Raw genomic sequence first — 24223 nt, 5'->3', positions numbered from 1 at the left:
ATATCAACCGATACCGATATATGCAGCGTTCCCCCCCCAAAAAAACTGAATAATTTCAGGTAACTAATAATTTCACTGGATATATATATATAACAAATATTGTTATTGTTTTTTTCTTTTTTTAAACCGATACCGATATTTTCCGATATCACATTTTACTGCCGATATCGGCCGATAATATCGGTCTGCCGATAATATCGGACATCCCTAAAAATTTCTCATTTCTGTGCAGTGGTAGAGTAGGTAAAACACTAGAAAAGCATGATATTACTGTTCCACCACTGTGCCTTGTTTCAGTAATCATTTTAGTTTATATTTTATCCTTAGCATATATACATATATATATATATATATATATATATATATATATATATATATATATATATATATATATATATATATCCACATCTGTTGTACAGTACTTGTGCTGGATGATGATAATACATTCGATTCTAATCTAATGTCACATATACCATACATCTCATATATCATTATGTTTTGCACGTAGCAAGAGTTGTTTCTTCCAACATGGAGCACTTAATGGGCTTTTCTACACACATCCAGTCAAAGGCCTGTATTGAAGAGGTGTAATTTCCTCTTGTGGTCGCAGGCTAACACCGTGTAAGCGCCACCTCACAGCTTAACTGAACGAGCGCTGTGTTGCATTTAGACACAGCAGTAGCCGTGCTGTAAGTGTAGGTTAAGCTACAGCAGAAACATTTAGACACAGGGCCAGTAGTAGCTACAACAGAAATGCATTCTGCCTGCAGCTAAACGCTCAGACTGAGAGATACATTAGGATTAGCTACAGTAGCTCCCAGGCACGATGTAAGTACATTAACGGATCGCTAGGAAGCAAGGGAAATGCATTAACTGCTGGCTGCGCGGGAATGATTCTCTAGCTGTGTGTGTGTGTGTGTGTGTGTGTGTGCGTTTGTGTTTGTGTTGTGGCAGACAATAAGTGGGGGGGTCACAGCGGTGGGGGGAGGGGGGCACACAGCTGCTACTGGGCATGTGGTGGTGTGTTTGTGTGTGTGTTTGTGTTTGGTACATCCGTGGCTCAACTGTACCACACACTGGTTGGGAAACGTCATTGCCCTGTGGCTTTGTGACTCTTGATCTCAATCTCTCTCCTTCCCCCTCTCCCCCACACACATCCACTTTACCCTGTCATCCACTCCTGTGATTCCTTTGCCTTATATGGTCATGGGTGTGCTGGATGCAACAAATCAAATCAAGAATCTACCGATGTACATGTCATGTCCTGCTATTCAGATCCTGTAGCTTAACTGATGTGACTGGCTGTCTGCCATTTTTTTATTATCGTCTTACTGACACACACACAGTCACACACACACGCACGCGCATACAATGTTCTCACAAGAATTAGATACAGAGTTAAAGCGAAATCAACAGCTTGAGACAAAATGAGGAATTAATGAGAGAGAGAGATGGAGAGTATCCTCCCTTCCTCACCTCTGCTCTCCTCTCCCCCCTCCTCTGTCCTCATATTGAACTTGTGAAAGACATAAACGGGACAAGGCCCCACCTTATTGGTCAATAAGGAAGACAAGGCCCCACCTTATTGGTCAATAAGGAAGTCAATCAGCCTGACTCAGCCTCATTACAGACAGGTGGAGGAAACGGAGAGAGAGAACTTTAACAGAGAAATGAACAGAGAACGAAGGAGTACAGAGCAGGTGATGACCTCTCAGATCCTCTTACTGACGCTTCTCCAAGCTGGTTAGCGACACAGTCACCTCACTCTGGACTAGGTCTAAGAGGTCTGAATGCTTTGTAAGCCAGCTCTGTAAGCTAGCTCTGTACACTAGTTCTGTAAGCTAGCTCTGTACACTAGTTAGCTCTGTACACTAGCTCTGTACGCTAGTTCTGTAAGCTAGTTCTGTACGCTAGCTCTGTAAGCTAGTTCTGTACGCTAGCTCTGTAAGCTTAGTTCTGTACCCTAGCTCTGTAAGCTAGCTCTGTACACTAGCTCTGTAAGCTAGCTCTGTACGCTAGCTCTGTACGCTAGCTCTGTACGCTAGCTCTGTGCGCTAGCTCTGTACGCTTAGTTCTGTACCCTACCTCTGTATGCTAGTTCTGTAAGCTAGCTCTGTACGCTAGTTCTGTAAGCTAGCTCTGTAAGCTTAGTTCTGTAAGCTAGCTCTGTGCGCTAGCTCTGTACGCTAGTTCTGTATGCTAGCTCTGTACGCTAGCTCTGTACGCTAGTTCTGTACGCTAGTTTTGTACGCTAGTTCTGTACGCTAGTTCTGTACGCTAGTTCTGTATGCTAGCTCTGTAAGCTTAGTTCTGTAAGCTAGCTCTGTGCGCTAGCTCTGTACGCTAGCTCTGTACCCTAGCTCTGTACGCTAGTTCTGTACGCTAGCTCTGGAAGCTTAGTGCTCCCATGGTTCTGAAACGAGACACATTGATGTAGAAACAAAAATGGATGACTAATAAAGTCACTGTAACACCTTTTTTTTCCTTTTCTTTTATCCTTAGGCCACAAGTATCTTGTATTTTATTATAAATCTAATGAGATGACATGGCTCCTACCTACTCCTACGCCGGGTGTGGTAGGCGTGTACTGGAAATATAACATGGCACGGTACAGTATGGCAAGCCTACCCGTACTGTACCCATCCCCCCACCGGTCAGTGGAAAAGGAGGCTTTACGTTAATCACTCCTCCTCCTCTGTATTTCCCATCGACTACCAATAACCATGAATAACCCCCTAATTACCGAACGGAGAGCACAGTAGCCTCGTGGAGCTGGACAGATGGATAAATACTTGATTAGTCCCCCTCAGGGACACCGGGTCCCGGCTGCATTACGGTGATTAGGAGGAGAACGGAGCGCCAATCTTATTAACCACGTCCGGAGCGCCGTAACCTTACTGAGCAGAAAGCTGTTTTAACTACGACTCTGTTAAGTAACGGTGATACGGCTCATCCTGAGACATTCTGCTCCGTCTGAGCGCAGAACAACTGCCACCCGGCACAGCACGGAAAATGGCGACGAGAAAGGCGGTACTCGGCACTTTAAACGACACTTTTTTTGGTTGAGGAAGCAACGACCGGAGATGGAATATAAGTAAGGGATAATGTATAGCTACGAGGTCATTGTTGCAAAAGAATTGACCGACACGGAGTTTAGAACACAGAGGCGCCTCGCCGAGGTGTTCTAAACGTAGTGAAGGTCAATTATTTTGCCACAATGACCGAGTATAGGCTATACATTATCCCGCTTATTACATGGCTAACTTTCTAACAATATACCTAATTCATTTTACACCATCGACAAGACGAGATCAAATGCAGACGCAGTTGTTCTGTGGCTCTGTCAGCCCAAATAAAGTGATTATTATTATCGCCGCTGATGCAGTGTGTGTCAGTGGGCTTGATTGCTCCAGCTGCGAACAGCGGTCATTATTGCTCGGCAGCGGTCCGTTATCGAGTAATAACGGACCGCTGCTAGGGGCAACCGAGCGCTATTGACCAATCACAATCAAGCATTTCGGCGAATGTTAAAAACGCCATCATGTAATAATTGAATATAATATAGAATAGAAGTACTTCATTGATCCAGAGGGAAATTCAGCACCACAGTTCGCTCACGATGAACATTCAGGTAGTCAAAAATCTAAAAATAAGAATAAGAGTACAGTCAGAGATATACATTCTAAAATATGTATATACATTCTAAAATATACATTCTAAAATATGTATATACATTCTAAAATATGTATATACATTCTAAAATATACATTCTAAAATATGTATATACATTCTAAAATATACATTCTAAAATATGTATATACATTCTAAAATATACATTCTAAAATATGTATATACATTCTTAAATATACAGTAATACACAGTCAAATGTTAAATGTGATTCTGCTGTCCTTGGTGAGAATAGCAGCGGCACGCGTCAAACAACTTCTCGGATGCCTTTAACCCTTTCACTGCCACACGACAGAAGGATCCGCGGAGCTAATGATGCTAATGATGGAGCATCGCCATCGGTTGTGTGATAGTAACGGGCTAACCTTCTGTATTGTCACAGTGAAAGGGTTAACTGGCTGCCGTGTGGCAGTGAAAGGGTTAACGACCCGTCCGTGTTTGGCAGAAGTCCGAGAGTCCGTGTAGGATCCGTTTCCTCCGTATACTGAGCCTCTGGTCCTAAAGGGCTGAGTCGCTTAGTTACTCAACGCACCCCCCTGTCTCTAGGCACGGCTCATAAGGCGCTGGCTATAGAACACCTGTATGCAGTCCGGTCCATAAATATAATTTTGTCTGTACACCACCACCACGATGGATTTGAAATGAAACAATCAAGATGTGCTTTATAAGTGCGGGCCTTCAGCTTTAATTTGAGGGTATTTACATCCAAATCAGGTGAACATTGTAGGATTTACAACAATTTCTTATGTGCACCCCCATTTTTAAGGCACCAAAAACGAACAGTCATAAGTCAAATTGTCACTTTTATTAATACTTGGTTGCAAATCCTTTGCAGTCCAGGACGTCCTGAACCCCCGAGACGTCACCAGACGCTGGGCTCCGTCCCTGGTGCTGCTCTGCCTCTACTCAGAATTAATTGTGAAAATTGTGTCGATGTCCAAACATTTATGGACCGACTGTATAATAATACAAATTTAAAAAAGCGGGCGAACTGATGATCTAATGTCAGTTTCAGTCCGTTTTTGAATAAAGTGATGTTTAAGGCTGAGACGATATGACGACATTTGGAAGAATGGATAAATCGGGACAAAATTATCGATAAATATAGATTATTTTATTATTATTATACATTTTTAAATATATATATATATTTAAAAAAAAATATATATACTGTATATATATTAAAAAAATCTAATTTAAAATATTATTATCACACACAAACTTAACGTTAAATTATATTATTTTTTCTTTATTAAAATTGTTTACACATGCAAAAAAAAGTGCAGGCTGTCTTATCGATTTCACGCAGTTATCGATAAGTGGTCTCAGCCTTAGTGATGTCCCTGGTCACTGACCCCAGATGCTCTGCCTTGAGCAAAGTCTATCACATGGTATCTGGGTTCAGCATTAGACAAACTAGGAGAGATTAAACTATAATCTGTAGAACGAAACAAGCATGGAAATGTTCTATAAATTAGGGCTGACCCCTATTAGTCGACTAATCGGTCGAAAGGAGCCGTAGTCGACTAGCCAACCTCTTAGTCGAATACAAAAAAATATATATATATTTATAATATTTTTTTTTGTATCATTCTTTCCAAAAGAAAAGAGGCCTAGGAGCGTGGCTAACGCTAATGGCACGCATACCAGAGGCTAACTGCCTACGAAAACAGGCACAGAGGCACTGAAAGAGGATTTCACCCATCTAATGAACACACTAGACTAGACAAATATCAAGATGTATCCATCAGTGGACCAATTGCATGCTTTTGCAGAGGACAAGAAGCCTTCAGTCGACTCCTTCAGACATTAAGCACCCCCCACAGCCCAAATGGAATGATAATTTAAAAAAAAAAAAAATATTAAAAATATTATACTTTTCTTTTTGTCGACCAATAGTCGACTAACGGCAAATTTTGGCCAATCATAGTCGACCATCCAAATCCTTAGTAGGCGACAGCCCTACTATAAATACATCAACACGCACCATAACAAAACGCATAGTTTAACACACAGCCCCCCCATTTAACCTCATAGAATAGGATCCTGATCTAGAATCTTGGCACAATGTGCTTTGTTCCAGTCATGCAGCATCCATAATGCAGCAGGGTTATGAGCCACGCGGCATAAACAACACAATTATACATAACCCAGAACCAAACGGAGGCCTCTATAAATGGGACAATTAGATACAGTAGAATCAGTGCAATGTGTGCTTCTTTCCGGTCACACACACACACACACACACACACACACACACACACACACACACACACACACACACACACACACACACACACACACATCACACACACACACACACACACACACACGGATCATTACACCCCATCAAACACAAAGTAAAATGGACGTTAACAACACAAACACAGACTGCTGTGAAAACAGTGGTTACTGCAGACTGACCGCCAGGATCAACAGACCTTTTATCACGGGCGGCAGGCAGAAGATAGAATTAGCTAAACATACGTTTGTTTTATACTGTACCGGCTTAACCCTTTCACTGCCACACGACAGAAGGTGACCGTCGGTTGTGTGATAGTAAAGGGTTAACCTTCTGTCGTGTGGCAGTGAAAGGGTTAACCGGCTGTTGTGTGGCAGTGAAATGGTTAACCTTCTGTGTATTGTCGCAGTGAAAGGGTTAACCGTTTTGGTAGTGCGGCAGTGAAAGGGGTGCTGTAAGTGGTGTGTTTTTGCTGCCATCACTGATATAGAGTGTCTGGTCAGTAACATGGGTCTCCCAGTCCCTCCACTCTGCAGTAAACAGCCATCACTGATATAGAGTGTCTGGTCAGTAACATGGGTCTCCCAGTCCCTCCGCTCTGCAGTAAACAGCCATCACTGATGCAGTGTCTGGTCAGTAACATGGGTCTCCCAGTCCCTCCGCTCTGCAGTAAACAGCCATCACTGATACAGAGTGTCTGGTCAGTAACATGGGTCTCCCAGTCCCTCCGCTCTGCAGTAAACAGCCATCACTGATACAGAGTGTCTGGTCAGTAACATGGGTCTCCCAGTCCCTCCGCTCTGCAGTAAACAGCCATCACTGATATAGAGTGTCTGGTCAGTAACATGGGTCTCCCAGTCCCTCCGCTCTGCAGTAAACAGCCATCACTGATATAGAGTGTCTGGTCAGTAACATGGGTCTCCCAGTCCCTCCGCTCTGCAGTAAACAGCCATCACTGATACAGAGTGTCTGGTCAGTAACATGGGTCTCCCAGTCCCTCCGCTCTGCAGTAAACAGCCATCACTGATATAGAGTGTCTGGTCAGTAACATGGGTCTCCCAGTCCCTCCGCTCTGCAGTAAACAGCCATCACTGATATAGAGTGTCTGGTCAGTAACATGGGTCTCCCAGTCCCTCCACTCTGCAGTAAACAGCCATCACTGATATAGTGTCTGGTCAGTAACATGGGTCTCCCAGTCCCTCCACTTTGCAGTAAACAGCTATCACTCAAGTCAAGTCAAGTCAAGAGTTTTAATTGTCACGGCATACAGGTATACAATGAAATGCGGGTGGTCTTGCCCGCAACGATGTGCAATACAGTGGTACATATAATAGAATCAAAAGAAGAAACAACATTGTGCAGTAACAGATAGCAGGTAACATGGAGTGACATCTCGGTATCTGTACATAGTTATTTACAGCGCATGTGTGACATGCTAGTTAGCTTTGGTAGTGCAATACACTGTTCCTGTTATTCTAATTTAAAGTGTCCTTTCCTTTGGCCATAAGTGTGCGTGTGTGCGACATGAGTGTGTGCCCGCTCATGTTAAAGTGTTAAGTGGCTGCTCGTGTGTGAGCGTGCACAGTGTGCGTGTCGTGTGTGTGTTCATGTGTGCTTGTGTGTGGACAGTTCAATGTTCTGAGCACTCAATGTACATTGTTCATGGCTCTGATGGCCTGGGGGAAGAAGCTGAGCCTAAGCCGCTCTGTCCTAGTAGCTAGGATTTGCAGGCGTCTGCCTGACCTCAGCAGCTGAAACAGGCTGTTATTGGGGTGGTGAGGGTCTTTCATTATCCTGCAGGCTCTGGATTTGCACCTCTTGTTGTATAGAACCTGCAGGGGGGGTAGTGCAATACCCGTGGTACGCTCGGCTGAGCGCACCACTTTCTGTAGGGCCTTCTTGTCCTGTGCCGTGCTGTTTCCATACCAGGCAGTGATGTTTCCGGTCAGGATGCTCTCTACAGCTCCTGAGTAGAAGGACTGGAGTATCTTCCCCGATACTCTGAACTTCCTTAACTGTCTCAGGTGGTAGAGACGCTGTTTCGCCTTCTTTACTACTGTGCCTATGTGTGTTGACCATGTCAGGTCCTCTGAGATGTGGACCCCCAGGTACTTGAAGCTGCTCACCCTGTCCACGGTAGCCCCGTTTATCATCAGTGGTGTGTGTGTCCCCTGCTGTCCTCTCCTATAATCCACGATCAGTTCCTTGGTTTTGCCAATGTTCAGGAGCAGGCTGTTGTCCTGGCACCAGCGTTCCAGTACCTCCACCTCCTCCCGGTAGGCCTTCTCGTCGTTGTCCGAGATCAGCCCCACCACCACCGTGTCATCTGCGAACTTCACTATGGAGTTGGAGCTGAACTTGGCCACACAGTCGTGTGTGTAGAGTGAGTACAGCAGGGGGCTCAGAACACAGCCCTGGGGGGACCCGATGCTCAGGGTGATGGTGTTGGAGGTCTGACCCCCCACCCTGACCGCCTGGGGTCTTTCGCTCAGAAAGTCCAGTACCCAGGCGCTCAGGGCGGAGCTCAGACCTAGCTCGATCAGCTTGTCCACCAGTCTGGTAGGGACTATGGTGTTGAACGCTGAGCTGTAGTCAATGAACAACAGTCTCACATAGCCCCCCTTCTGACGGTCAAGGTGCGAGAGGGTGCTGTGCAGTACCTGGGAGACCGCGTCGTCGGTGGACCTGTTTGTCCTGTATGCAAATTGCATAGGGTCCATATCACTGGGGAGGGAGGCACAAATGTGGTCCTTGACCAGCCTCACTGATAGAGCAGAGGGACTGGGAGACCCATGTTACTGACCAGACACTCTGTATCAGTGATGGCTGTTTACTGCAGAGTGGAGGGACTGGGAGACCCATGTTACTGACCAGACACTCTGTATCAGTGATAGCTGTTTACTGCAGAGTGGAGGGACTGGGAGACCCATGTTACTGACCAGACACTCTGTATCAGTGATAGCTGTTTACTGCAGAGTGGAGGGACTGGGAGACCCATGTTACTGACCAGACACTCTGTATCAGTGATGGCTGTTTACTGCAGAGTGGAGGGACTGGGAGACCCATGTTACTGACCAGACACTCTGTATCAGTGATAGCTGTTTACTGCAGAGTGGAGGGACTGGGAGACCCATGTTACTGACCAGACACTCTGTATCAGTGATGGCTGTCAGAGCGTAGAGCTATTATTTTATGTATTTAAAAAAAGATTAGGGAAAAAAACCTGTAAGTAAGCGCGTGGGATGAGCGAGGTAGCGGGAGGGGCGTGTGGGCGGTCTTTGGCGTCTCTGGATTATGGACTTATTCTGACCTTTTTGAGAGAGATAATTTCTACACATTTTAAATTATTCACAAAGCACAGAGGGGGGGGGGGGGGGGGCTGGTGGGCTGCTATTCATTGTGTGTGTGTGTGTGTGTGTTTGTGTGTGTGTGTGTCTACAGCATCATAGAGAGGACCATCAGAGCAGCAGTAGAGCAGCACTTCTTCGACCTGAAGACCTCCATCCACCAAGACCTCAACAGCTACGACAGCCAGGGGTGAGCACACACACACACTCACACACACTCTCACGCTCACGCACTCACACTCGCACACACTCACGCTCGCACACACATACGCACGCTCACACACTCACACACACACACTCACGCTCGCACACACACACACACTCTCACACACTCACGCTCGCACGCACACACATACGCATACACTCACACACACACAATCTCACACACACACACACTATCTCTCTCTATCTCTTTTTCTCTCTCACACACACTATCTCTATCACACACACACTATCTCTCTCTTTCTATCACACACACACTATCTCTCTCTCTCTATAACACACACACGCTCTCTCTCACACACACTATCTCTCTCTCACACACACTATCTCTCTCTCTCTCTATCACACACACTCTATCTCTCTTTCTCTCACACACACTATCTCTCACACACACTCTCGCTCTCTCTCACACACACACTCTATCTCTCTTTCTCTCACACACACACGCTCTCTCTCACACACACTATCTCTCCCTCTCTCACACACACACACACACACGCACTCTCGCTCTCTCTCTCTCACACACACACTTTCTATCTCTCTCTATCTCTCTTTCTCTCACACTCTCTCTCTCACACACTATCTCTCTCACATACACACACACTTTCTCTCTCTCTCTCTCTCTCTCTCTCTCTCTCTCTCTCTCTCTCTCTCTCTCTCTCTCTCTCTCTCTATCTCTCTTTCTCTCACACTCTCTCTCTCACACACTATCTCTCTCACATACACACACACTCTTTCTTTCTCTCTCTCTCTCTCTCTCTCTCTCTCTCTCTCTCTCTCTCTCTCTCTCTCTCTCTCTCTCTCTCTCTCTCTCTCTCACATACTAAATTACTAAACCATCCCAGGCTAACATGATGTTAAACACAGACACTTAACTTGAAGCCTGGAAACGTATCATTGTGTTTATGAATATTCGTTTGTTGACGTGTGTCTTTGTCTCCCAGGGCGGGGCCTAGCGACCCAGCAGCCCAGTGTTGCCATGGAGACGAGGAGCAACAGACGGACCCGGAGGACAGCCCCTGCAGCTCGGACCAGGAAACCCCATTCATACACACTGAGCACCACCCAGAGCACAGCCAGCAACACACACAGGTCAGATGAACACACACGCACACACACACACACGCACACGCACGCACACAGCCTGACACCGGTTCCTGACAGGCAGCGAGCGAGCGAACTGGAGACGAAATCGCGCGCGACACTGTCCTGATATGAGGCGGCGCGTGTCCGAGTGTGTCTGTGTGTGTGTTAACGGGGGCAAAGCAGCCTGCAATTCTTGACCAATAAAAAGTGTTTAGGGGCGGGACTCTGCCAAGTAATCGCTCAACTAGAGACACAGCGAGCGAATATTTGAGGGGGGAACGACATCGCCGCTCAGTTCGCTGTCGCTCGCGGTAGGTCAGGATAGTCTGATTGAAACGAATACATTTTAATCATTTTCGCAATCACGCTCGCTCGCGTCGCTCCCTGTCAGGAAGGGGTGTGAGGGTCTCTTGAAAATGGTTAAACATGCAAACAAGTGCGCGCGCGCACACACACACACACACACACACACACACACACACACACACACACAATCAATCACACCTGCATACACAATCTAGTCTAGAGGTACCCTTGAGCAAGTGTCACAAACATGTTTACATACACAACTGTTCAAAGTCAGTGTAACACACACACACATTATATACTCTCTCACACACACACACACACACACACACACACACACACACACACACACACACACAGTATATACTCTCTCTCTCACACACACACACACACACACACACACACAATCAATCACACCTGCATACACAATCTAGAGGTACCCTTGAGCAAGTGTCACAAACATGTTTACAACTCTTCAAAGTCAGTGTAACACACACACACATACACACACACACACACACACATACATACATACATACGCACACAAACGCACACACAAACGCACACGCAAACACACACACAAACGCACAGACACGTGCACACGCAAACACACACACAAATGCACAGACACATCCACACACAAACGCACACACAAACGCACACACAAATGCACACACAAACGCACACACAAACGCACACACAAACGCACACACAAATGCACAGACACACTGTCAATAGTTCATACAGGGTCAGTGTCACGTCTGCATGGCAACTGAAATGGGGTCAGCCTCAGGGAAGCTGAGCGTATGTTGACGCACACCGCGGCCGTCCCATGGGAGATTCTTAGTAGGACACACACACACTCACACACTCACTCTGACATGGGCGTCCTGTACACGGTGGGTCTGGGGTCAGTGGTCTCCAGTTCACACAGGAAACCATCACGTTTCATGAGCTCAGGTCAGTCCCCAGGTCAGTTCCCAGGTCAGTTCCCAGGTCTGTATCCTCTTTCAGTAGCTCGAGGGTGCAGCCACACAAAGCCATCTTGTTTTTGTTACTTTCTCACCGTCTTTCTGAAGGGAACAGGAAACGACCTCCTTGTACCGTCAGCACCCGTGTGTCTCTGCACAGCGCAGTGTTAACCCTTTCACTGCCACACGACAGACGGTTAACCCTTTACTATCACACTACCTACGGTTACCGTCGGTAGTGTGATAGTAAAGGGTTAAAGGCCAACTTGCAGGTTAAACCCTACTCTTCAATTATGGGTAGTTTACATCATTGGTATCTAATTTCATTATTTATTTATTTTTTCCATTTGACGCCGGAAATGCCACTCAGAAAGGGTTAAAAAGGTCCACGTACGAATAACATGTACGGAACAAATGAAAAAGCTTATCAGACGCTAGCAGGGCTGTGACGTCACTTCAGGCTACTTATGCCTTATGCCCGTCCGGGTCATAGTACTACTGGCTATATGGCTCTGGCTAACGTTACCCCGCTAACGTTAGCATTATGGCTACTGTCGGCGGCTAGGTGGTGTAGTGGGTAAGGCACTCGCCACCAGTGTGGAGACGCTAGGATTCGCGTGTTCGAATCCAGCTCTCCACATTGTTTTCAGTTTAGCTGGTCGTCCGCAGTAATACACATTGGCCGTATTACGGGGAGGGAAAACTGAAGGGTGGGGATCGAACGTTGTGAACAAGCGACTCCTACAAGTCGGTTGGTGCGCCTGCGCAGTAGAATCAGGAAGTGTCGGGGGCAGCGTGAGCCTCCCACGCGTTACTCCTCGACACTGAGAGATCGAGCTGCGCAGGTGAAAAGATGCGACTGCTGTTACCTCAAGTACCGGAGGGGACTTGTGCTATGTATGACTTAGTCCACATTGCAGCCGGCTTGTGGGAGGCAAGAAACAGCGTTCGTGACAGGGGAGGGTTGAATTGGATGATACGAAATTGGGATGGGAGAAAATATAGAAAAATGGGAGAAAAAGTGGATAAAAAAAAAAAGCATTATGGCTACTGTCGTGAACCATTTTAAATTGGGGCATGTAAAAGAGTTTGGGGAACGAGTAAAATGTGCAGGTCCTCTTCTCAGACCTGTGGGGCAAAGCACTGCACACGCATCATGCCGGCTAGCAAGCTACACGTCACAGCATGTTGATACGATAGCAGCCCCTCGGATAGAACTCGGTGCATCACAGTCACGAAACGGGCTACCACGATAGCTATTAGCTAACTAACGTTAACGTTACAAGCTCAAACACCTTATTACTTATTACTATTGTCGTGTCCATAAGTTCCCTGGCAGAATACTTGTGAGGACAAAGGTATACAAAGAGGAGAGAACCATTTTAAATCGAGGCATGTTGGGAGTTTCGAGAATGCTGGCTACCAAGCTAGCTAACTTAGCTACTAACGTTATATACACAATATGTACAACGACACAATGATTTACATTATTACAAATATGGTAACGTGGTTGTGGCGTTTACAAATAGTGGTTAGCTTTAGAGATGAATGGCTATGATCACGGAGCAATAGTGTTTTTAGGTGAAACAGATACTAGCTCCTCGGCTAGTAGTAGCAAGGCTCTCTGCTTCCTGCCACTACCTGCCTGTGACTCTCAGAGCCCCTGCTGCCCTGCACCTGATGTGACGTCATCATTAAGATGACACACGCACGTTATGAACCATGGATTAAAATATGCATGTGCGTGGAGGTTGTGGTTTGGTCGACAAAATGTTTGATAAAAAACGCTAAAACGGGGTCAATTTCGATAATTTTCATCTTCATGAAGGTCACCGTTGGCCTAGTCACATTGTGTATTGAACAAAAATACAACCTGCAAGTTGGCCTTCTGTTGTGTGGCAGCGAAAGGGTTAACCTGATGTTGTGTGGCAGTGAAAGGGTTAACCGTTTGGTAGTGCGGCAGTGAACGGGTTAACGCAGCTTCAGAACCTAGCGAGAACCGTACATTGCCTGGTTGATGCGTGAGGTAATAATATAACCAGCAACAACATGCCTCATGTTTTTGTTTTGTCTGTCGTCTTTTCCCCTTCAGGATGCGGAGGGTTCTGGCGCCGCCCTAGAGGAGAGCTCTGGGATGGACCTGGACACGGAGGCCCTGGTAGACGCTGAGAACAACATCAACACTGCCAGGTGGGACAGTCTGCTCGCTCGGCCCAGTAGAGGACGGTCCAGTAGAGCAGGGGTTCCCAAACTTTTCAGGCCGGGACCCAGAAAATAATGCGTCAGAGAGCCGCGGCCCAATGCACATCGTTTTTTTTGCCAGGCGACCGATTTTTTAGGCCAAATATCACTTCAATCCTATTAAGTTAGTTCAAGTTAGTTATTCATTTATATGTGCTATTTATGAGAGGGCTAACTTGTTGCAAAATAATAATGATAATAATAATAATAGCCTCATTAAAATACTATTGTTGCTTCGGTTGTTTTCAGCGTTTTATGTGCATAATCTGTTATTTAGTTTGAAATGTTCGTTGAAATAAGTAGATTTTTCTTTTTTGTTTATTTATTAAGTTAATATAAAACCATATAGTCACATTTTAGAATACAATAGAATAGAATTTTTGAAAGGCGGTTAGGTGGTCGAGCGGAGATTGCGTTCGTCACCAGCCCCGGAGCTGTGAGCTTGGTTCGCCTGTTCGAATCCAGCTCACAGCTCCGGGGTTGTCACCAGCTTGGCTGGCCGTCTGCACTGATACAATTGGCTGTATCAGAGGGTGGGAGAAGCTGGCGGGGTGGGTCCGGGTCGTTGTAAACAGCGACTCCTACAGTTCGGTCGGGGCGCCTGCTAAGCGCGGATTGGACGTGAGGGGGATAGTGTGGTCCTCCCACACGCTACGCCCTCTCAGTGAGAATCCGCGCTGCCAGGTGAAAAGAAGCGGTGATTGGCTGGACGTGTGTCGGAGGAAGCACGTGGTAGCCTCCACTCTCCCAAATGATCTGACTGTGGGGGGTAAAGCGCAGCGACCAGGAAGGGACTGGGAATTGGCATACGACTAACATTGGGATGGGAGAAAATCGGAGGAAAATGGAGGGGGAAAAAGACCAAAAAAAAAAAAAAAAAATAGAATTTTTGAATACAACTAGAAACACTGTCCTGGCCTGCCTCTAAGTTCAGTGGCCTGACAAAACAAAATTAAATAAAAAAATAAAAAATAAAAAAAAATGTTTTTTTTTTTTTTTTTTTTTTTTTTTTTTAAATCATCTCGCGGCCCATCCGTGGCTGCTCGCGGCCCACCTTTGGGTCGCGACCCCGACTTTGGGAACCACTGCAGTAGAGGACGGGCCAGTACATTTACATTTACATTTTGTCATTTAGCTGACGCTTTTATCCAAAGCGACTTAGAACTGCCCCAACGCTCTCAGGTCCCAGGATGGAATGTCCACACCTTTCACCTAAAACGCTGTTTATAAATCTAAACCTTGAACCTTGACCTTTAACCCCACTGGCGACCTGACGTCTAAAGGCCTCTACATGCTACAGCAACTTCAAAGCAACTTCAACACAACATCAGCGCGATTTCAGCGCGGTTGTTGTTTAGGGTCTTGTAGACTGTGTTGCGAGGAATCTGCGTACATGTCTCCAAAATCTAACCTAAACAACCGTTGCGTTGATATTGCGTAGCAGTGATTGGTTGGTTAGCGAATGGGGGCGGGGCTGTCATAGAATAATATAGGTATCGCAGAGAATACCATCCGCCATTGTTGTAGCCAGCCAGCGTTGATGCTAAATAATTAGCGTCACATAGCTGGCCTTTTTCTGAAAACCCAAGCACATATTGTTCCATAGCATACGCCTTCAGTTGATCATGACAAATCCTCTCTTACCTTGACGATAAAAAAGCCTCCATAATTTAGTAAATAAAGCTGTAGCCAGCCAGCTAGCATTGGTGCTATACAAAATGCTATCCACATTAGCTGCATAGCTAACCAACTAAATACAATGGTATCCTGAGGTAACTTTAACGTTAAATACAACGTTTGCTAGTCGAAATGACTGGACACACACAGGGACAAGTTAAACATCAATCAATTAATTTATTCCAATAGGTAGTTTGAGCTGCATGTGAGCCGGTCTTTCTCTCCTCTCCATTGGAAACGAATGAAGTTACGTTAAAAAGCAAAGAACCGGCTGACAAAGGTTAAGCTGCTAGCAACAGACACTATAATACTTCCGGTCGGGGAATTTCAAAATAAAAGAGCGACGACTAAAAGCACCGTAAATACGTTTATTTTGTACATAATCTAACGTTAACACGAACCTAAACTAACTTTAGATTAGTTTAGGTTCGTGTAACGTTAGATATTGTAAAAAATAAACGTATTTACGGTGCTTTTAGACTCGCTCTTTTATTTTGAAACCCCCCGCCCGGAAGTAAAAATGATGCTTCTTTTTCTGATTTTATCAATGGGTTGGTTGAGAAGGGAAGCGTCATCTATCTAGGGAACCTAGCTACATACGGGGTACAATGTTACATAGGCTGCGCGTTGATTTTGCAGAAGCATAAAGGTAGAGTGTCTGCAACACCGTTGCTTTGTCGATGTTGTGTCGAAGTTGCTTTGAATTTGCTGTAGCATGCAGAGGCCTTAACCCTAACCTTAAAACGGAGATGGAAACAGAAAACAAGCTGACCAAACAAACGCTGGCCTGGAGGCTTAAGATAGCTGCTTAGTGTTGCAATGTTTTTAGACGCTACACTTCGGTACATGAGGCCTTGTCCCTTTTTTAAAGGTCTTCAAATAGCTCAGTGTTGCAGCGTTTAGAGACATCAGACTTTGGGACGTAGGACCTTTTGACCGTTTAAAGGTCCAGGTCTTTTAAGTCAAGTGTTCCTTTATTAATCCCCTTGGGTCATTGCACTGGGGGGGGGGGGGGGGGGTACATGTAGGATATGTACATAGATAATAGAACAATGTTTACATTTGGTTCACTGATTGGGCCTTTTTAAAAACTCAGTGTAGAATCTTTTGTCTGATCCACTGTAGCCTGTGAAGCTGCTAGACACAATATTTATTCATTTCTAACACGTGTGTCTTCTGTGTGTGTGTTTTCTGTGTGTGTGTGTGTGTTTTCTGTGTGTGTGTGTGTCTAGGCAGGACAGCCAAACCTGTCATAACATGGAGCAGACGGACATCATCAGCTGTGTAAGAGACGCCAACATTTACATTACATTAATAAATATATCTCATGAATATATATATGTTTACAAAAACAGCGGTATAAACACTCGTTGTACCCTGGTAGCGTCGCGTCACGGAGCTCCTCCTATACTTGTCCCAGCAGGGTCAGGACAGTGATGACGGGTGCGCTTGATTCGAGGTGTTCCGTTGTGGGTCAATAGTACTGTAGATACTGGCGCACCTGAATACACAAACAAACCGTTCCCCTGCTGTGACACATGAGTGAGACGGGGTCCAGTCAGTGTGACATTGTTTCTTATCTCTCTTTGTTTTGCTTTTGCTCTTTCTGTTTGTTATTCTTTCTTTCATTCTATATACCTGGTCGTCCATCTCTTTTTCCCTCCCTCCCTCCCTCTATCTCCATCTCTCTCCCTCTCCCCCCCCCCCTCTCTCTCTTTCTCTCTCTCCTTTCTCTCTCCCCCCTCTCTCTCCCCTCTCACTCCATCTCTCTTTCTCTCCCTCTCTCCCCTCTCTCTCTCCCTCCCCCCTCTCTCTCTCTTTCTCTATCTCTCTCTCCCTCTCCCTCTCCCCTCTCTCTCTCTCTCTCCCTCCCCCCCCTCTCTCTCTCTGTCTCTCCCTCTCCCCCCCCTCTCTCTCTCCCTCCCTCCCCCCCTCTCTCTCTCCCTCCCTCCCCCCCCCTCTCTCTCTGTCTCTCTCTCTCCCTCCCCCCCCTCTCTCTCTCTGTCTCTCCCTCCCTCCCCCCCCTCTCTCTCTCTGTCTCTCCCTCTCCCCCCCCCTCTCTCTCTCTCCCTCCCTCCCCCCCTCTCTCTCTCCCTCCCTCCCCCCCTCTCTCTCTCTCTCTCTCTCCCTCCCTCCCCCCCCTCTCTCTCTCTGTCTCTGTCTCTCTCTCTCCCCCCCCCCTCTCTGTCTCTCCCTCTCCCCCCCCCTCTCTCTCTCTCTCCCTCCCTCCCCCCCCTCTCTCTCTCTGTCTCTGTCTCTCTCTCTCCCCCTCCCCCCCCTCTCTCTCTCTCTCTCTCTCTCTCTCTCTCTCTCTCTAGGACCCTTCATCATGCCAGTGTGACCAGAATGCGAACACCAGTGAGAATAACCTGAACCACATGTCGCCATGCCAACAGAACACCGGCCACGCCCACCACCTCCATCTCTTCCCCGACCACCAATGGGAAGGTAGATAAATAAAAACATCCCCTCCGTCTGACGCTCTCGTCGGATATTAGAGTTTTACCGACGAGCACTTTGACCTCCTGAAAATAATGATGTCACGTCAACTTACCTGTGCAACTGTATAGGTTAACCCTTTCACTACCACACTACAGAAGGTTAACCCTTTACTGTCACACCCTACAGACGGTTGACCTATACATGACATCTTACCTGTGCAACTGTATAGGTTAACATGATGACGTCACACCCACCTTTACATGTTTTTAACGTGTCCATGTTATGTCTGTGACGTGTTGTGATGCCGTGTGTCTTTACCATGTCTGTATGATGCATGTCTGAACACGTCGTCGTCGTCGTCCCCCCCCCCCCCTACAAGGACCACAATGGAAATAAGCTCTGAGATGTTTTGTGTCTATCCTTGGCAGTATTCCAGACTGTGAGCTTCTGTCACGTGTTATTTATATATTGTCAAAATAAAACCAACCAATCAATCAACAACCTTCCTATTTGGGACTTATCAACGACTTGAAAATAAGATGAGATGAGATAAGATATTCCTTTATTGATCCCCTTGGGGGAAGTTCGGCCGTCATAGCACCATGTGGGAGGGGGGGCGGGGATACAGGTATGGGCAGGGTAATAGTAGAAAGACATAAATATAGGCAATAAAATTGGATCCGAATGTAAAAATATGAGGTAAAATGAACAAAGGTGCAGATGAGGCTCTGTCTGCCGGCTGGATCGGTTATCAGTTCCATCCAAGTGGAATATGTAGAGAGGCGTCAGTCATCCGGAGTAAAGGCTTCTCTAACTAAACGTACACATAGTGAATGGATGTTTGACAGCTGCTGAGTGATTGGCTGACTGGGACCTCACAGCAAGTTTTCTGCCATCTCTCCTCCTCCTCCTCCTCCCTCTCTTTCTCCCTCCCCCCTCCATCATCCCTCCCTCCATTATCCCTCCCTCCCTCCATCCAACCAGCATCTCCATCCCCCCCCCATGTCCACCTCCCTCCCATAGACTTCTCATGTATGCACCTCCAGAGGGAAGGCCAAGGTAAGTCGTCTCACGTCCATCCACTTGTCTACCTAGCTACCTAGTATCTACCTATCTACCTATTCACCTATCTACCTATCTACCTATCCACCTAGCTACCCACCTATCCATCCATCCATCTTTGCAGCGGACAGTTGACCTATCACAAGCCCTGCTCTCTTTGCTTGATTTTCCAATCACACGTCTCACTTCCCTCGGACAAAGAGGGCGGGGCTTGAGATGGGTCAATTATCTTTTTATTTCATTTCATTTCAAACCTTTATTTCAACTCGTAAAGGCACCGAGGTTACCCTCATTTACAGCGACGACGGGCTTACAAGACAAGACACAGTCTATCAGCAATTTCATACGTATAGGCACGATAAATAAGAATAAACGATAAGGAATCTGCTGAGAGAGTTACAAGTCGACACACAGCGGTCGGAGATCCTACTGTTAAATGCAGCAAGAGGGCGGCTGTGCTGCGTTCCAGAACCGGCTATGTTCTGGGACTTCTTCGGCCGCTCTTTCTTCCATTTGGTCCGTGTTTGTAACATAGTTGATCACGATCGAAGATGGAACGCTCCTCTACCGAGCTCCAGAGATGATAAACGGTAAATACTAGTGATGCACGATATACTGGCCGATATGGTAATGCACATCGGTAACGGTCCGATATCAAGATAGGGCCGATATTTAAAAAAAATATATATATATATATATAATTATTTCTTTTTCTCTTTTTTTTTATTACATTTTTTTTATACATGTTTTCGTCTTAACACTTTCTCCGCCGGAAACGGCTTACGACGTGTTTCAAGTTCATGCGAATTCTGCCAGATCACGGCGTACGACGTTATTCTGATCATATTTCATATTTTCGCCATGGTATTCATATTTCACTCACGGAGGCTTGTCTGATGCTGTGAGCCGGCACAACTCTGCAACGCTTCAATACTGCCACCTGGTGGCTGATCGGCGAGTTGCCAAACCGGATATGCCCGTTGGAGCTCGGTCCGTCCCCTAAATCCGTCCGGCCACTCCTTTATCGTCCCGGGACTCTAGCCACACACCGTGGACATGGATCGTTGCCATAACTCAATAATCCACATGATTTGGGCATGTATTAGTATTATACAAACCGGAACTGGATCGCCTCGATCCCCATCACATAACTGGGATCTGTTTGCTCCACTCTCATCGCCCAACGGTAAGAGGAGGCTGACGTGAGTTTCAGCCTGTTTGTTTATTATTATCCATGCAAACTGCTCTGATCTATATATCACCCATACTACATAAATCATTTAACGACGATCACGGAATTATAAATGACCCCCCCCCCCCTCTGTTCACCCGCGCATGATCAGTCATAACGTTTAGGACCATGTACAGTTGAAATTTTTAATATAGCGTGGATCGGTATCAAACCGCATTTGATGATCTAATATTATGCATTTATGCCTATATCTCACGTTCTGGGAAATACTGCAGAAAACGATAAAAACATATTTATACTCTAGACGGTATTTTCCTATGAATGTGTGAATGAAAAAGTAAAACGTTCCTACATCCTGAACGATAGATAATCGATGTTGAATGGGCCATAGTAATGTCAATTTAGCAATACAATTTAAAAAGTTATAGCCCTGCAAAGAAGGTGAACATCTCCATAGACTTACAGTGCTGGCAGTGATCAAACATTGATGGATATAAGCGTGGCAGTGTTAAATAGTTTCAAAATATCAGTCATTTCTGAAAATAAGTTACAAAAGTAAAAAGAAAATGCTTTTTGGGAAAATAGCTCTATATTTGATTATCATAAAAAAGTGTTTTCTATACCGAGTTATCGACATCGGTAAATATCACGTATCGGCCAGAACAGCAATATTAAAGGATAACTCCACTTTTTTTTTAAATTAGCTTATTTAACATCTTCCCTGGAGTTAGACAAGAAGATGCATACCTTTTTTGTCTCTGTGCGTGCATTTTAGCTTTGGGAATAGACGCTCCGTTAGCATAGCTTAGCTTCATCACTGGAAGTGGGGGAGGACAGTAGCCTTACAGTGCCTTACAGTGTATTGCAAGGTCTGACATTGACCAAACTTGATATGCATGACCTTGGTGGGCTCTAGGTCAACTCCTGAAAAGGGGGTCAATGTCAGACTTTGCAATCAAAAGTTAGGGGGCTAATAACCCTTGCCATAATTTCAGTGCGCCCCTAACTTTTGATTGCAAGGTCTGACATTGACCCCCTTTTCAGGAGTTGACCTAGAGCCCACCAAGGTCATGCATATCAAGTTTGGTCAATGTCAGACCTTGCAATACACTGTAAGGCACTGTAAGGCTACTGTCCTCCCCCACTTCCAGTGATGAAGCTAAGCTATGCTAACGGAGCGTCTATTCCCAAAGCTAAAATGCACGCACAGAGACAAAAAAGGTATGCATCTTCTTGTCTAACTCCAGGGAAGATGTTAAATAAGCTAATTTAAAAAAAAAGTGGAGTTATCCTTTAATATCGGCTATCGGTATCGGCCACAATTTTCACATCGGTGCATCACTAGTAAATACGGAGGTACGTCAGAGGAACACGTACACAGCTCAGCCCGGCTCACGGCGGCGGCCAATCACAGCTCTGCACTGTCCACATCAGCTCGCGTCGCCACCAGGCTTGAGGGAGCTCGGTTGGCTCGCGACGACCTCCGCAACCACTTTTGAGTATAGCACAGGGTTCACACGAGGTCCTTGAAGTGCTTGATTTTTTTACCAAAAAAAGTCAACGCCTGGAATTCCTTAAACAGCAAAAAAAATTAACAAGGTGCTTAAAAAGTCCTTGGAATTAAAATCAACCATTCCCGTTGAAAGTTTTGTTCATACATGATAAACATTTTCTGAATCAAGAAATTGCATTTTTTTTAATCTAAAGTGTAACTAATTGTCGGAAATTGGTTTTAAGCCATAAATATTGGATCCGATTTCTTTCCAATAAATAAGCGCATTTAAAAGTGTATTGGATCCTTTTAAATACCCTTTTTAAAATGAAAAATAGTGCTTGGAAAAGTACTTGAAAGTCCTTGAATTTCATTTTGCAGTGTCTGTGGGGAACCCTGATAACATTAGGCATTGGGTCATTCTAGTCTACCGGGCGCTTTTGAAGTTCACCAAATCTGGACACCGTCAGAGTGAATCTCTCTCACCACAGGACAACCCTGCAAAGTGTCTCCTCTCTACAAGGAGGAGTCGCTCCTCCTCACGTTGCCCCCCGCCTCCATCTCTCTCTCTCCTCTGACTGTTATCTGTCATCTTCCCTACTCTATCTTAACACAGTCATGTTTACTCCATCCTAACAGTCATGTTTACTCCATCCTAACACAGGGTCACTGCAGAGGTTTATTTACCCATTCACTTAATCCTCTCTCTCTCTCTCTCTCTCTCTCTCTCTCTCGCTCTCTCGCTCGCTCGCTCGCTAGTTGAGTGCTGAGTCTAATGATGTCCTTAATCAGGCTAGTTAGTGAGTCAGCAGATGTTTAGAGAGATGTAGACATAGAATGAGAGAGTCTGTCTTACCCCATAGATCACTAACCTATTCTTCTCAGACTGTGTGTGTGTGTATTTACCTCACATGCTCATGTGTCACTTAACTGTCACTTGTCAAACTAGCTGTCTATAATGTTGTTTTCCCTTTCTCCCCTTCCTCCCTGTCCTTCTCTCTCTCCCCACCTTTCTTTCCTCTCTCTCTCCACCCCCCATCTCTCCTACCCTCCTTCTCTCACTCTATCTCTCCTCCCTCCCTCTCTTCTTCTCTTCTCTCTTTCCTCTCCTCCCTCGTCTCTCTCCTCCCTCCCTCCCTCTCTTCTCTCTTCTCTCTCCTCCCCCCTCCCTTGCTTATTATCTCTCCTCCTCCCTACCTCCCGCTCTTCTCTCTCCTCTCCTCTTCTCTCTCCTCCCTCCCTCTCTCCTTTTCTCTCTCTCTCCTCCCTCTCTCTCCGCTCCTCTCTTCTCCTCTCTCCTCTCCTCTCTCTCCTCCCCTGCCTCTCTCTTCTTCTCTCTCTCCTCCCTCCCTCTCTCTCCTATCCTCTCTTCCCCTCTCTCTCTCCTCCCCTCTCTCCTCTCCTCTCTCTCCTCCCCTCTCTCCTCTCCTCTCTCTCCTCCCCCCCTCCCTCTCTCCTCTCTCCTCTCCTCTCTCTCCTCCCCTCCCTCCCTCTCCTCTCTCTCCCTCCCCCTCCCTCTCTCCTCCCCTCCCTCCCTCTCCTCTCTCTCCTCCCTCCCTCTCTCCTCCCTCCCTCTCTCCTCTCTCTCCTCCCTCCCTCACTCCAGATCCAGTCCCAGCCTATAAGTCTTGGCATGATGACAGTGACAGTGGGGAGGCGCAGCTCTCCCCCCTGGCGGGCCGCATGGTGTCCCTCCCTCTTCTGCCCCTGGAGGAGGGGGAGGCTGGGGAGGGTGGAGACGACCCCTCCTCCTCTCGCTCCCACCATCACCACCTGGCGCGACGCTTCCTGGACTTCGGAGCGCACAGCGCCCAGCGCTTCCAGCAGCATGACCCTGAAGCCACCTCACCCACCAAAGCTCAGAGGTAGGGCAGTAGAGGACAATAGAGGGCAGTAGGGGGCAGTTAAGGGCAGTAGAGGACAATAGAGGGCAGTTAAGGGCAGTAGAGAGCAGTAGGGGGCAGTAGAGGGCAGTAGGGGGCAGTAGAGGGCAGTAGAGAGCAGTAGGGGGCAGTAGAGAGCAGTAGGGGGCAGTAGAGAGCAGTAGAGAGCAGTAGGGGGCAGTAGAGAGCAGTAGGGGGCAGTAGGGGGCAGTAGAGAGCAGTAGGGGGCAGTAGAGAGCAGTAGGGGGCAGTAGAGAGCAGTAGAGGGCAGTAGGGGGCAGTAGAGAGCAGTAGGGGGCAGTAGAGAGCAGTAGAGAGCAGTAGGGGGCAGTAGAGAGCAGTAGGGGGCAGTAGAGAGCAGTAGGGGGCAGTA

At 46.5% G+C, this 24223-nt stretch overlaps 1 protein-coding gene across 1 annotated transcript in view; it reads left to right on the top strand.

The window, feature by feature from the left end:
* Nucleotides 1-24223, top strand: part of fam13b (family with sequence similarity 13 member B) — a gene marked incomplete at its 5' end in the record, with an annotated part of 152906 nt that overhangs the window by 108345 nt on the left and 20338 nt on the right. Inside the window, 7 exon segments of the mRNA XM_084332495.1 lie at nucleotides 9371-9466; nucleotides 10443-10590; nucleotides 13954-14051; nucleotides 17012-17063; nucleotides 18098-18227; nucleotides 19206-19280; nucleotides 23574-23832. Coding sequence (XP_084188621.1) covers nucleotides 9371-9466; nucleotides 10443-10590; nucleotides 13954-14051; nucleotides 17012-17063; nucleotides 18098-18227; nucleotides 19206-19280; nucleotides 23574-23832 — 858 coding nt within the window.

Source organism: Notolepis coatsorum (assembly GCF_963971535.1).
Source record: "Notolepis coatsorum genome assembly, chromosome: 16".
Lineage (NCBI taxonomy): Eukaryota > Metazoa > Chordata > Actinopteri > Aulopiformes > Paralepididae > Notolepis > Notolepis coatsorum.
This window is presented reverse-complemented; position numbering and strand designations above follow the sequence as displayed.